At 38.8% G+C, this 14,531-nt stretch overlaps 1 protein-coding gene across 6 annotated transcripts in view; it reads right to left on the minus strand.

The window, feature by feature from the left end:
- Positions 1–11,253: 11,253 nt before the first annotated feature.
- Positions 11,254–14,531, minus strand: part of CUL4B (cullin 4B) — a 36,138-nt gene continuing 32,860 nt past the window's right edge. For 4 of the 6 annotated variants that reach the window (XM_015444137.4, XM_015444133.4, XM_015444136.4 and 1 more), the window contains one exon: positions 11,254–12,172. In XM_015444137.4, the coding sequence (XP_015299623.1) occupies positions 12,077–12,172 (96 nt within the window). In that variant the 3' untranslated portion in view covers positions 11,254–12,076. Of the gene's footprint in view, positions 12,173–14,107; positions 14,166–14,531 lie in introns of all 6 variants that reach the window. The other 2 variants (XM_074029902.1, XM_065538395.2) reach the window with 1 other exon arrangement.

The raw sequence follows: 14,531 nt of genomic DNA on the forward strand, positions 1-14,531 counted from the left end.
TGCACCCTCTATGAAGACACCTCTTATACCCACAGTTAAGCCATTAAAGGCTTATTGGTGTTGGTCAAGTCACTCGATAAATATACCTCTGAAAATGTCCCCAGTGGGGTGACATGAATTGCATGCCAGGTTCTGGACAGAAATATATAGTTAAAAATTAATCAGGCTGCCCTTTGGCCCACTTTCCTCTTGCTGAAAGTCATGTAGTACTAGACATTGACTATTTGCATTCCCATTGTTCCTATAGATAGGATCTCTGACATTGGAATCATAAGGCTTTTGTTTAAAGACTGCTTAAGATATTCTTTGGATCCTGAATTCCAGTGGAAAGGCTGAAGCCAACCAGTTTCAAGACCCTTAGAGAGGAACCAAATCAGCATAAGAATATACTTTTTTCTTTTTTTTAAGATAGAGTCTTGCTCCGTCAGCCAGGCTGGAGTGAAGTGGCACAATCATAGCTCACTAAAGCCTCAAATTCCTGGGCTTAAGTGATCCTCCAGCCTCAGCCTCCTTAGTAGCTGGGGCTACAGGTAAATACCACTACACCCAGCTAATTAAAAAATTTTTTTTTGTAGAGATGGGGTCTTCTTGTGTTAGCCAGGCTGGTCTCGAACTCCTGCCCTCAAGCAATCCTCCTGCCTTGGGCTCCCAAAGTGTTGGGATTATAGGCATCAACCTGGGCAAGAATACAGTTTCTTCATCTCCGTGTCCTATGACTTCATCGTGCACTCTTCAACCAATCAACAATCTCCACACTTTGGCCCACTCCAAAACCCTTTAAAACCCTAAACTCGAATTCCTTGGGAAGACAGATTTGAGGTTTCCTCCAATCTCTTTAATTGTCCTACCATTAAACCTCTTTCTTGGCCGGGTGCAGTGGCTCACACTTGTAATCCTAGCACTTTGGGAGGCCGAGGCAGGCGGATCACTTTAGGTCAGGAGTTTGAGACCAGCCTGGCCAACATGGTGATACCCCGTCTCTACTGAAAATACAAAAATTAGCTGGGCGTGGTGGTATGCGCCTGTAATCCCAGCTACTCAGGAGGCTGAGGCAGGAGAATCGCTTGAACCTGGGAGGCACGGGCTGCAGTAAGCCGAGATTGTGCCACTGCACTCCAGCCTGGGCGACAGAGCAAGACTCCGTCTCAAAAACAAAAAACAAAAAACCTCTTTCTCTGCTGTAACCCAGCGTCTCAGCATATCGATTTGCTGTGTACATTGGGCAAGAAACCTACTATGGTTACACATTTGGTTTAAAAGAAAAAAAAAAAGGAGTTCAATTCTGCCAGGAATATTCTCTATTCTTTTTGATCCTGCTCCTCCCATGGAAACCTCAGTCAACTGAAATTCCTTTCTCAAAATCCTGCAAACTATATGCTCTGCCAAATCTGGCCACCTCCTTTTTGTTGACACAATTTTGTTAATAACTTGAAACTTCATTGGCTTCTTCAGAAAACTTAAGATCTCCCCAAACTGGTGCTAAGACCTCTTCCTCCCCATTGCTTCTGCTCCTCCTTCTGTCACTTTCGATCTTTAATTCAGTTCCTTTGAACCTTGATCTGTTCCCCCTCCAAGCCCCAATCTCCTCCATCCTTCTGTCCACCACTCCCAGACCTTTTACCTTCCCACTCCAGCCCCTTAGTCTCTTGAAGTGTAGAACTCGGGCTCTCAAAGGACTTAGGGACCTCCAAAAGCAATTACCTGAGGCTAAAAAGAAAAGGAAGGCTAGTTAGAAATAGGCTGGATATTTCATCCACTCCGATGGGCTTTAGAGGTAGACAACCGCTAGGTGTCTCCTCAGTCACCTACATTTTAGTCCATAGCCTCCTAAGACTGACCTCTGGAAACAGGCAAATATGCTACAAAACTCCTAGGAGAGAACTTTCATCCTTTCTCTGTGTCTTTGAGATGTAAAATTTCTTCTCTAGGGCCTGAGGGCTATCTCTTTTCAAATGAAAATTTCAAGGAGATGACTCTCACCTGAAGGAAAAAAAAGGAGCTGTTTGGAAACTGGGCAAATGAAGAATCTTGTCTTTTCCACAAATACTTGTAAAAATCTTTAGCCATCTGTGTAGGTAACCTTAACTTACTCTATCTGCTAGAAACACAAATTAGATACAGCTATTCTCTTACAAACTAGTGAGTTTCATGTTATTGTACCTGATACATGGCTAAATTTTCTTTTTTTTTTTCTTTTGAGACAGAGTCTTGCTCTGTCGCCCAGGCTGGAGTGCAGTAGCTGGGTCTCGGCTCACTGCCAGCTCCGCCTCCCGGGTTCACGCCATTCTCCTGCCTCAGCCTCCTGAGTAGCTGGAACTACAGGCATCTACCACCACGCCTGGCTAATTTTTTGTATTTTTTAGTAGAGACAAGGTTTCACTGTGTTAGCCAGGATGGTCTCGATCTCCTGACCTCATGATCCGCCCGCCTTGGCCTCCCAAAGTGCTGGGATTACAGGCGTGAGCCACCGTGCCCGGCCCTGATACATGGCTAAAATTTTTAAATGAAAGCTGTAAAATCTGTATCCGTATGTTTATGTATGTCTCTGTAGATATGACATTTTTCTATCCCCATGGTATTACATAGTTTGTAAACAAGGTCTACTTCACTGGCTTTAAGAAAAATAAACTTGGCTGGGTGTGGTGCTTAGGCTTGTAATCTTAGAACTTTGGGAGACCCAGGCAGGATTGCTTAAGGTCACCCTCAGCAACATAACGAGACCCTCGTCTCTACAAAAGAAAAATTTAGCTAGCCATAGTGGCTTGTGCATGTAGTCCTAGCTACTTAGGAGGCTGAGGCAGGAGAATTGCTTGAGGCCAAGAGTTCCAGCCTGCAGTGAGCTATGATCCTGCCACTGCACTCCATTATAAGCAACAGAGACCATGTCTCACAAAAAAAAAAAAAAAAAAAAAAAAGGTGGGCGTGGTGGCTCACGCCTGTAATCCCAGCAGTTTGAGAGGCCGAGGCGGACAGATCACCTGAGCTCAGGAGTTCAAGACTAGGCTGGGCAACATGGCAAAACCCCATCTCTACAAAAACAAAAATTAGCCGGGTGCGGTGGCTCGCGCCTGTGGTCCCAGCTACTTGGGAGGCTGAGGCAGGAGAATTGCTTGAGCCTGGGAGGTGGAGGTTGCAGTGAGCCGAGACCCAGCTACTGCACTTCAGCCTGGGTGACAGAGCAAGACTCTGTCTCAGGAAAAAAAAAAAAACAAGGACAGAAAGATAAACTTAGATAAATTAAGTATTCTCTCAGAAAACAGAAGAACTAACCCAAATGCTTTTCAAGTTCACTTGACTGGTAATCTTTGGTAAATAATACTGTTGGTTTAGTTTATAAAAAAAAAAAGACAATGCCTTCAGAGTTGTCAGCATCAGCATTAAATATAATGCAGACACACAATTTTTATTCTATCTGAGTTTACTAGTCGAATAAGCTTATGTTATTTCTACCAGATGTTTATGGTTATTATAATTCAACCATGAATAAATGTATAAGTAAAAATGCAGTATCTGTTACTTCCTATATATCAAGCACAGCAGTGAAACAAAAACCCATGAATTTAAAAAGAAACACACAAAAGACGGCAGTAATAAAGCTATTAAGGAACAAAAATATATGACATATAGAAAACAAATAACAAAACGACAGAAGTCCTTCCTCATCATTTATTTTAGATGTAAAAAAAAGTAAACTTTCCAATTTCAAAAGTCAGAGACTGGTAGAATGGATTTAAAACCAAGATCTAATTATAGATTGTCAACAAGAGACTCACTTTAGGTTGTAGACACAAACAAGTTGAAAGAGAAAGGATAGAAAAAGATATTGCAAGCAAACCAAAAGAGGGCTAGGGTTGCTCCACTAATGTCAGATAAAATGGACTTTTAAGTAAAAAAGTGTATTATTACAAGAGACAAAGAACAATAATATATATTGATATAGGGGTCAATCCATCAATAAGGTATTAATAATCATAAACACAGACACACCTAACAGTCCCACTATATATGAAGTAACAACTGGTAGAATTGAAGGGAGAAATAAACAGTTCTACAATAATGGTTGAAGACTTCAATACCCCACTTTCAATAATAGATAGTACTAGACAGAAGATCAACAAGGAAATAGAAAAACTGAACAACGCTACAAACCTACTCAGCTTGGTAGACATATATAGAACATTCCACACAAAACAGTAGAATATACGTTCTTCCCAACTCCACATGAAACATTCTCCAGGACAGACCATGTTAGGCCACACAACTATCAATAAATTTAACAAGACTGAAATCATACACTATCTTCTCTGGCCACATGGAGTTAATAGACCAGGTATGGTAGCTCTTGCCTGTAATCCCAGCAATTTGGAAACCATACACTATCTTCTCTGGCCACATGGAGTAAATAGACCAGGTATAGTGGCTCTCGCCTGTAATCCCAGCAAGACCAAGATGGAAAGACTGCTTGAGGCCAGGAGTTCAAGACTAGCCTGGGCAACATAGGGAGACCCAATCTCTACAAAAAATTTTTAAAAATTAGCTGGGTGTGGTGGCATGCGTCTATAGTCCCAGCTACTCAGGAAGATTGCTTGAGCCCAGGAGTTTGAGGCTACAGTGAGCTGTGACTGTGCCACTGCACTCCAGCCTGGGCAACAGAGCGATACCCTGTTCTCAAAAAAAAAAAAAAAAAAAAAGAAGAAGAAGAAAAAAGAAAAACATAGAATAGACTCAAGTTACTAAAATCAGAAATGAAAGTGGGATATTACTACTGATCTCGCAGAAGTAAAAAGGGTGATAAAAAATTGCCATGAGGCTGGGCACAATGGTTCATGCCTGTAATACCAGCACTTTGAGAGGCTGAGGTGAGAGGATTGCTTAAGAGTTTGAGAAAAGCCTGGGCAACACAACAAGACCCCATCTCTACAAATAATAATAATAATAAAACTAGTTAGGTGTGGTGGTGAATGCCTGTGGTCCCAGCTACCTGGGATGCTGAGGTAGAATTGCCTGAGCCTGGGAGATCTAGGCTGCAGTCAGCTATCATCGTGCCACTGCGCTCCAGCCTGGGTGACAGAGTGAGACCCTGTCTCAAAAAAAGAAAAAAGGATTGCTATCGACAACTGTATGCTAACAAATCAGATATCTAAGCTAAAATTGAGGCGGGTGGATCACAAGGTCAGGAGATCAAGAACATCTTGGCCAACATGGTGAAACCCCGTCTCTACAAAAAACCCACAAAAATTAGCCGGGCATGGTGGTGTGCACCTGTAGTCCCATCTACTCTGGAGGCTGAGGACAGAGAATCGCTTGAACCTGGGAGGCGGAGGTTGCATTGAGCCGAGATCGCGCCACTGCACTCCAGCCTGGGCGAAAAGAGCGAAACTCCATCTCAAAATAATAATAATAATAAAGAACAAATTCCTAGAAATATACAAATGACCTAAAACTGATGCAAAAAGAAATAGAAAATCTTAACAGACCTGTAAGGTACTAAATAATCGAAAACATCCCCCAAAAGAAAAGCCTAGGACCAGACAGCTTCACTAGTGAATTTTCTTTTTTTTCCTTCATCCTCTGACTTTCACACTGGTGAATTCTGTTAAAGAAGAATGACCACCAATCCTTCTCAAAGTCTTCCAAAAAACAAGACCAAACGCTTGACAGTTCATTGTATAACACTAGCATTACCCTGATACCAAAGCTGGACAAAGATACTGCAAGAATAGTACAGATCAATATTTCTTATGAATATAGATGCAAAGATCTTCAAAAAATAATAGCAAATCAAATCCAACAACATACCAAAAGGATTATACAACATGACCAAATGGGATTTATGCCAAGAATGCAAGAGTGATTCTACATATGAAAACAAATCAATGTACTACACCACATGAATAGAATGAAGGAAACCACATGATCATCTCAATTGATACAGAAAAAGTGTTTGACAAAGCTGAACACCCTTTAATGATAAAAACACGCAGAAAGCTAAGAATGAAAGAAAACTTCAGGCTGGGCACAGTGGCTCACTCCTATAGTCCCAGCAATTTGGGAGGCCAAGAAAGCAGATCAATTGAGGCCAGGAGTTCGAGACCAGTCTGGGCAACACAGTGAGACCCCTGTCTCTATTTTTTTAAAAAAATGTTAATTAGACAGGTGTGGTAGCAGGTGCCTGTAGTCCTAGCTACTTGCGAGGCTGAGGTGGGAGGACTGCTTGAGCCCAGGAAGTAGAGGCTGTAGTGAGCCATGACTGTGCCACAGCACTCTAGTCTGGGTGACAGAGTGAGACTCCATCTCTAAAAAACTAAATAAAAGAGAAATAAAACTTCCTCAATAAGATACAGGGCATTTATAAAACACCCACAGGTAACATCATACTCAATGATGAAAGACTGAAAGCTTTCCACCTAAGAACAGAAACAAGTCAAGGATGCTCACTTTAGCTACTTGTATTTAACCCTGTTGAAATCCCCACTCAGAGAAATTAGGCAAGAAATTGAAGGCACCCAAAATGGAAAGGAAGAAGTAAACTGTAGATGGCAAAAACGCTATAAATAGAAACTCCTTAAAAATCCATAAAAATTCATAAGAGCTAGCAAACAAATCCAGCAAAAATGCCGGATACAAGATAAACATGCAAAAATCAGTTGTATGCAGTTGTATACACTGGCAATGAATAGCATGAAAAGTAAATTCAAAGAACAATTACATTTATGATAGCACCAAAAAGAACAAAATATTTAGGAACATAATTAGGGAGATACAAGAAAAGTACACTGACATGTATAAAACTTCACTGAAAAAAAATTTAAAGATCTAAAAACAGAAAGACATCTTTTGTTCATGGATTAGAAGACTTTTGTTAAGATGACAATACTCCCCAAAGTGATATACAGATTCAATACAATCCCTATCAAAATCCCAATGGCCTTTTTTGCAGAAATGGAAAAGCTGATCCTAAAATCCATATGGAATTATATGTAAGGTACCCAAATAGTTAAAACAATCTTGAAAAAGAGGAAAGGTGAAACACTCAAACATTTTCTGATTTCAAAATTTACTAAAAAGCTACAGTAATCAAAACAGTGTAGTGCCAGTGTAAGATTGACATACAAGAAAAATGGAATAGACTTAAGAAATAAACCCATACAGCTATGGCCAATTGATCTTCAACAAGGGTTGATAAGATTATTCAATGGCAGAAAGAATAGTCTCTTTGACAAATGGTGCTGTGACAACTAGATAACCACATGCAAAATAATAAAGTTAAACATTTACTTCATATCATATACAGAAACTAACTCAAGATCAAAGACCTACACATAAGAAATAAAATTGTAAAACTCTTATAAGAAAATATAGGGGTAAAACCATGAGCAATGATTTGGCAATGGTTTCTTAAATATGACACCATGACAAATAGAGAGCTTATAAGTGAAAATAAAAAAAATATATATGACACCAAAAGCACAAGCAACAGATACGAAATAAACTGGGCTTCATTAAAATTAAAAACTCATGTGCAAAGATCACCACCAAGTGAGTGAGAAGGCAATTCACAGAACCGGAGAAACTATTAGCATATAAAAATAATTCTTACACCTCAACTAAAAGACAAACAACCTATTTAAAAAACAGCCCAAAAATGTGAACAGACATTTCTCCAAAGAAAATGTACAAATGGCCAATAGCCACATAAAAAGATGGTCAACATTATTAAAGAAATGAGATTCAAAATCACAATGAACTACCACTTCACACTAAGATGATTATGATAATACCTGAAAACCAGAAAACAGCAAGTGTTGAGGATGTAGAGAAATTGGAAACCTCATCCATTGCTGGTGGGAACAGAAAATGGTGTAGCTGCTGTGGAAAAGTCTAGTGGTTCGTCCACAAGTTAAGCATAGAACTATCATATAACCCAGCAATTTCACTCCTAGGTATATTCCCAAAAGATTTTAAAACAGGGACTTGAACAGATAATTGTAAACAAATCTTCATGGCAGCATTATGCACAACAGCCAGAAGGTGGAAACCATATAAATATCCAACACCTGATGAGTGGATAAACAAGCTCTGGTATATACATGCTATTATTCAGCCATAAAAAGGAATGAAGTATCAATACATACGATGTGGAGGAACCTTGAAAACATCATGTTAAGTGAAAGAAACCAGATACAAAAAGTCACATAATGATTCCATTGACAGGAAATATCCAGAATAGGCAAATCCAGAGAGACAGAAAGCAGTGGTTTCCAGAGGCTGGGTGAAAGGGGGAATGGGAAATGACTGCTTAATGGTGCCAAGTTTCCTTTAGAGTTGACGAAAATGTTCTGCAACTACATAATAGTGGTTGCACAATATTGTGAATGTAGTAAATGTCAGAATTGTATACTTTATCATGGTTAGAATGGTAAATTTTGTGTGTAACCCACAATGAAAAACAAAAAATAAAGAAAAGTTCTGAAATTAGAGAATGAGGAGGATCTGTTGTTATAGCTGGCAAAACTATTAAGTTCTAACATGCCAATGCAGCACATTCTTATATTCTACATCAAATAGAAAGGGTTTTACAAAAGAAAGGTTAGGGTCTTTTTCACTATGCTAGAGATGACTTCTAAGGATTGTTAAACATAAAGGTACATTATGTGTCCATTCGAAAGAAGAAATACTCTTTTTTATAATAGCAAGAGGAAAAAGGAAAATAATTGAGCAAAGTGTTTGATTTGAACCAAATGTTTGCAGGTGAACAAACTTCAATATTCAAATGTAAAGCAGATTTTTTTGTAGGACACTGAAAAATATTCATTAATGAAGCATTAGCAAGATATTACTTTACAAAGCATAATTATGCAAATTCTCATCAGTGCTGCTCTTTTCTTTTTAATGAACAATTTGTCTCGGCAATTTTATGTAAATAAGAGAACAGAACATGCTCACAACACTCCTGCCATTCACAGCATCAAACAGAGTGGTCATGAAAACAAACAAAGACCAGCTCATTTTAAAAGATTTATGAATATCAAGATTAAAAAACAAACTACTCAAATCTTTAGAACCAGATGCCTAAATAAACTGGTTTTCTGAACTGTACACTCATATATACAGCAAAAATATCAAGAGTATGTATGGCTAGACATCATATTAAGACCATTCAAGCAGACTCAAGAACTGGGTTCAGCCAGGCGCGGTGGCTCAAGCCTGTAATCCCAGCACTTTGGGAGGCTGAGACGGGCGGATCACGAGGTCAGGAGATCGAGACCATCCTGGCTAACATGGTGAAACCCCGTCTCTACTAAAAAATACAAAAAACTAGCCGGGCGAGGTGGCGGGCGCCTGTAGTCCCAGCTACTCGGGAGGCTGAGGCAGGAGAATGGTGTGAACCCGGGAGGCGGAGCTTGCAGTGAGCTGAGATCCGGCCACTGCACTCCAGCCTGGGTGACAGAGCGAGACTCCGTCTCAAAAAAAAAAAAAAAAAAAAGAACTGGGTTCAAAAACTTTGAGAACATCTTACGATGAGATTATTTGGCCCAGAACTCAAAAAACTATTAACAGAAAAGGCAAATCAAATGCCATAATTAAGAGTAATATTTTCTTCTCCCCTGAACTCAAACCCAGACTCATTTCATATTGACTTTATGAAACAATTTGACACTGAAGATTTGAATGAAGCAATGTTTATACTTATATCCGCATGTTTAAGAATAATTATCCACCTTGAGGATTCCTGGGAATTTTCCTCACCCTGTTAACCATGCCCTCCCCCATACTTGTATAGCATTATCACAAAATCATCACAAAAATTTTAAAAAGTTTAAAAATAACAAAATCGACAAATGTGAGTTCATTAGAAGTTGTTAGGAAGATTTTAAGTCCTGTGATTTTATAACTTTCTTACAATACTTGAATTTTAAAGATCTTCTCTAGAAACTTTTTTTAAATAAAAGTTTTATTGGAGAAAAATAGAACCACCACGTACACAGGGAAAAGAGCACAAAAATTCAACTGATACAGAACAACAACTGAAAGTCACAATTATCCAATGTAGTTTGCAATTACTTTTCAGTTTCTTAAACAGCTCCCCTCAACTTGTTTCTTTTTAACAGTCTTGCTAATTTTTCAGCTGAAACAGCATCAAGTTTTCAAAGAATTAAGAGCCTCAGGGAGGGGACCCGCTTTCAAGATACCGAATGTGACATCAAGAGTCTCCTCCTAACAGGACCAACTCTATCTAAAAGTTGCTTACAAGTAACTTGAATCTTGTGTAATAGTCTACATCTCACAGACCATCAGAAATGAGTTAGAACACTGTTGTTGATGGTACGGTATGAAGAGAGGGCAAACAAAATAGCTGCATTTGCTTGTCAGCTGAGCTCATATAAAGAAATCAGTGAGGAGCTGAGAAAATACAGGCAATGGCTGCTCAATAAGAATTACAAGTTCCGAATACCACATATAGTTAGACACCAGTGTGCAAGTTGATGCAACTAGAAAGAAATAGGCAACTTTTAAAAATACCTGGCCACAGGTCTTTGAGAACTCAAGAAAACAATCAACAGTAGACACAAGAGTCAAAAATCTCCTCAGGTTGAAGATTAGGACATAGGTAATCTTCCTAACGGCTCCAACAGGCAAGGAAATATGCTGTGGCAAAAAGCATTAAGTAGTTCTGATTTTTAAAAAACAAGAACAAAATTTTCTGCTTCTCCCTTCAAAGCTTCAAGGAAATAGAAACAAGGAAGCAAAACAAAAACAAACACTGACGGTAAAGAGAAGCCTTTTGCTTGAATTATCAATTCGAAAAACAGTACTTTTGCCATTTTGTATATATAAACAATCCTGGGACATTCTCCTGAAAACTAGGTGTCCAGTGGCTAAGAGAACTCAATTTCAAGCAATTCTGAAAGGAAAACCAGCATGACACAGAATCTCAAATTCCCAAACAGGGGTTGTGTGGGAAAAATGAGGGAGGACCTTTGTATCTAGGGTTTTAGGAAGTTAAAATGAAGATGACAGGAAAGGCTTATTTATCAACAAAGAGAAGAGTTGGGATGCTTCTAAAAAAACTTTGGTAGAGAAAATAGGAATGCTAAATCCTAGGAAGCCTGTAACAATCTACAATTGGTCCAAGTTGAAGACAAAACTGTCCAAACAACATTTAAAGTCTAAAGTATGTTGAAAACTAGTTGAGAAGTTTTTGCTCCTGTAACAATTTACAAAACACGTTCATTTTGGTCTCTTTTGCAATTTTCTTATTGTATTCATTTTTAATATAAAGAAAGAGTTGGATTTTTCTCTTCTATGATGTTCCTCTAGTACAACTGATCATTAATTTTCTATTTTAGCTATTTTTATAAGTACTTGTTAATCAGCACAGTTAACTTGGGGCTAAGCCATATATACACATCCCATACTCATAAACGAAAATTTTTAGGATGTGAATATACAAGATATTATGTAAGCAACTGTCCCCCTACTTGAAAACTTGTTTCCAAATAATTTTTTTTTAAAAAACATCCCTTTCAGTGTAACAGAACATTACCTAGTAAAATATCAATAGCTATGACAATTCATTTCTCTTTTCAAGGGAAATCACAAAACGGGTGAACAACCAAGTCAAGGGTGGTTTTTCTATTTGATAAATACATCCAGAACTCTGTACAGTAAATAAAGTTTGCATGCAGTTTAGGTATCTTTAAATGACATTTTAAGCAAATAAACCTTTTGCTTCATAATTAATGGTATATAAGAACCCTCCCCCATTTTTAATAGCCACAGGGATCTCTTTCCCAGTTCCAAAGAGGAATTCATGAAGACCAGGTACGTTCTTAAGTGTTTTCTGCACATCATACTAAATAACATGCAAAGAGTTCAACAACATTCTTCTTAAAGGTAAGTATTACTCTTTAAAATGGGCATGTTAACCACTGAGAAAAAGTCCACTCAACTATTTCCATTAATTACACTGCTTCATTTGGTCATCGGTAGTAAAAAAGGAGTCAAATAATATTGAATCAACAGGTTAGTTTATCCACTGGCTACTGCATATGACACCAAATGCTGCAACATTCTATGCAATATAGTTGTACTGGTTTGGATTTTCTTTATCTCTTTCCATGTAGTCCCGGTCAATTAAAGATTCTATTCTCTTCTTAAGATCAGCAGGCTGTAAGAGAAGGCAAATTTTCAATGTAAAGTTCATTATCATTGGCTTAAGCCCATTTAGTTAACACCCCATTAAAAACACAACAGTTTTGGCTCACGAATTTAATCTCCTTTTTTAAAATTTGTATTTATTTAAATCTCTTTTTTAGAGAAAAATATCACGAAAATAAACCAGGTTTAAAAATGTTTTATACACGTTGAAGATTCTTTTTTTTTTTTTTTTGAGACGGAGTCTCACTCTGTCACCCAGCCTGGAGTGCAGTGCCACCACCTCGGCTCACTGCAACCTCCACCTCCTGGGTTCAAGCGATTCTTCTGCCTCAGCCTCCCAAGTAGCTGGGACTACAGACACAAGCTACCACGCCTGGCTAATTTTTGTATTTTTCGTAGAGACGGGGTGTCACCGTATTGGCCAGGTTGGTCTCAAACTCCTGACCTCAGGTGATCCACCTGCCTCGGCCTCCCAAAGTGCTGGGATTACAGGTATGAGCCACCGTGCTCAGCTATGTTGAAGATTTTTTAACACCAGAAATGTTTTCGATTTTTAATTTTCTTTTATAGTTCTTAATTTTTTTTAAATACAGGGTCTTGCTATGTTGCCCAGGCTTACCTTAAACTCTTGTTCTTGAGTGATTCCCCCCAGCCTCAGCCTCCCAAAGTACTGGAATCCCAGTACTCACAGGTATGAGCTACCCTGCCTGGTCCTGATTTTTTCATTTTGGAATATTTGCATATACATAGTGAGATATCATGGGGATGGGACCCAAGTCTAAACACAAAATTCATCTATGTTTCATACATACCTTACATAGCCTGAAGATAATTTTATACCTTTTGTGCATGAAACAAAGTTTTGACTGCAACCTGTCAAATGACGTAAAGTGTGGAATTTTCCACCTGTGGCATCATGTTGGCATTCAAAAAGTTTCCAATTTTAGAGCATTTCAGATTTTGGATTTTCTCATTAAAGGTGTTCAACCTGTACTATATACTATACATACATTAAACTGTCACACCCTTGTCATATTGTTACGCAATACTTTCTATTACTTTTCTATTTTAAAGAGGTCATGCCAGAAGCAGCTACCCTTTGCGTGGTTAAATACAAAAGACTACATTTATTGTAACTTCACATGAGGACTATATAGTTTTGTCAAGATAGTTTGTGAATTACACCTTTACTTTGGGCAAGAGTTAGTTGGCTTAATTTTTATAAATTAAGATTTAAAATGTATTGACGAAATCACTATTTAGACCAGGTGCGGTGGCTCATGCCTGTAATCCCAGCACTTTGGGAGGCTAAGACGGGTGGATCACCTGAGGTCAGGAGTTCAAGACCAGACTGGCTAACATGGCAAAACCCCATCTGTACTAAAAATACAAAAATTAGCCAGGTGCGGTGGCGGGCGCCTGTAGTCTTAGCTACTAGGGAGGCTGAGGCAGGAGAATTGCTTGAACCTGGGAGGTGGAGGTTGTAGTGAGCTGAGATTGCACCACTGCACTCCAACCTGGGTGACAGAGCAAGAAGACTCCATCTCAAAAAAAAAAAAAAAAAAAAAAAAAATCACTATTTAAAAGAATACTGGCCAGGTGCAGTGGCTCATGCCTGTAATCCCAGCACTCTGGGAGGCTGAGGTGGGCGGATCATGAGGTCAGGAGTTTGAGACCAGTCTCGCCAATATGGTGAAACCCTGTCTCTACTGAAAATACAAAAATTAGCCAGGCGTGGTCGTGCGCACCTGTAGTCCCAGCTACTTGACAGGCTGAGGCAGAAGAATTGCTTGAACCCGGGAGGCGGAGGTTGCAGTGAGCCGAGATCACGCCACTGCAATCCAGCCTGGATGACAGAGTGAGACTCCATCTCAAAAAAAAAAAAAAAGAAAAAAAAGAAAAAAAAAAAAAAACACTACATGAAATGGCTTGATAAATGAAGTACCTCATAATTTAGATCTTCATACTTCTGGTTTAATGCATCTGACTTGGATTTCTGCATCCTGTGATTTAAAAGTAATCAAGAAAGCTTGTAGCTTTATCTTCATGATTGCATTCTAAGCTCCTGGATGACAAAATTCCACTATATATCTTATGTATCTAGCCTGTAAATATAATATAATCTTGTTTGCTAATAGAAAGTTTTTCAGTATAAGTAAAATGACCACTTGTTCAAGAGGGGAAAAGAGGGGAGACAGTCTGATGCAGCAGTGAAAATTTTATCCAGAAATCCCAAGGTTTGGAAATCAAATGACTTTCTCTTAATTACAGTGAAAGACCTAGAATATCAGCACAATATTAACTACAGCAATCCCCTAATTTCCCCAGCATCAGTGATCTCTCTGGCTTCAGCTGAAATGATTGTTAGG

Source organism: Macaca fascicularis, chromosome X (genome assembly GCF_037993035.2).
Source record: "Macaca fascicularis isolate 582-1 chromosome X, T2T-MFA8v1.1".
In the NCBI taxonomy this organism is placed as follows: domain Eukaryota; kingdom Metazoa; phylum Chordata; class Mammalia; order Primates; family Cercopithecidae; genus Macaca; species Macaca fascicularis.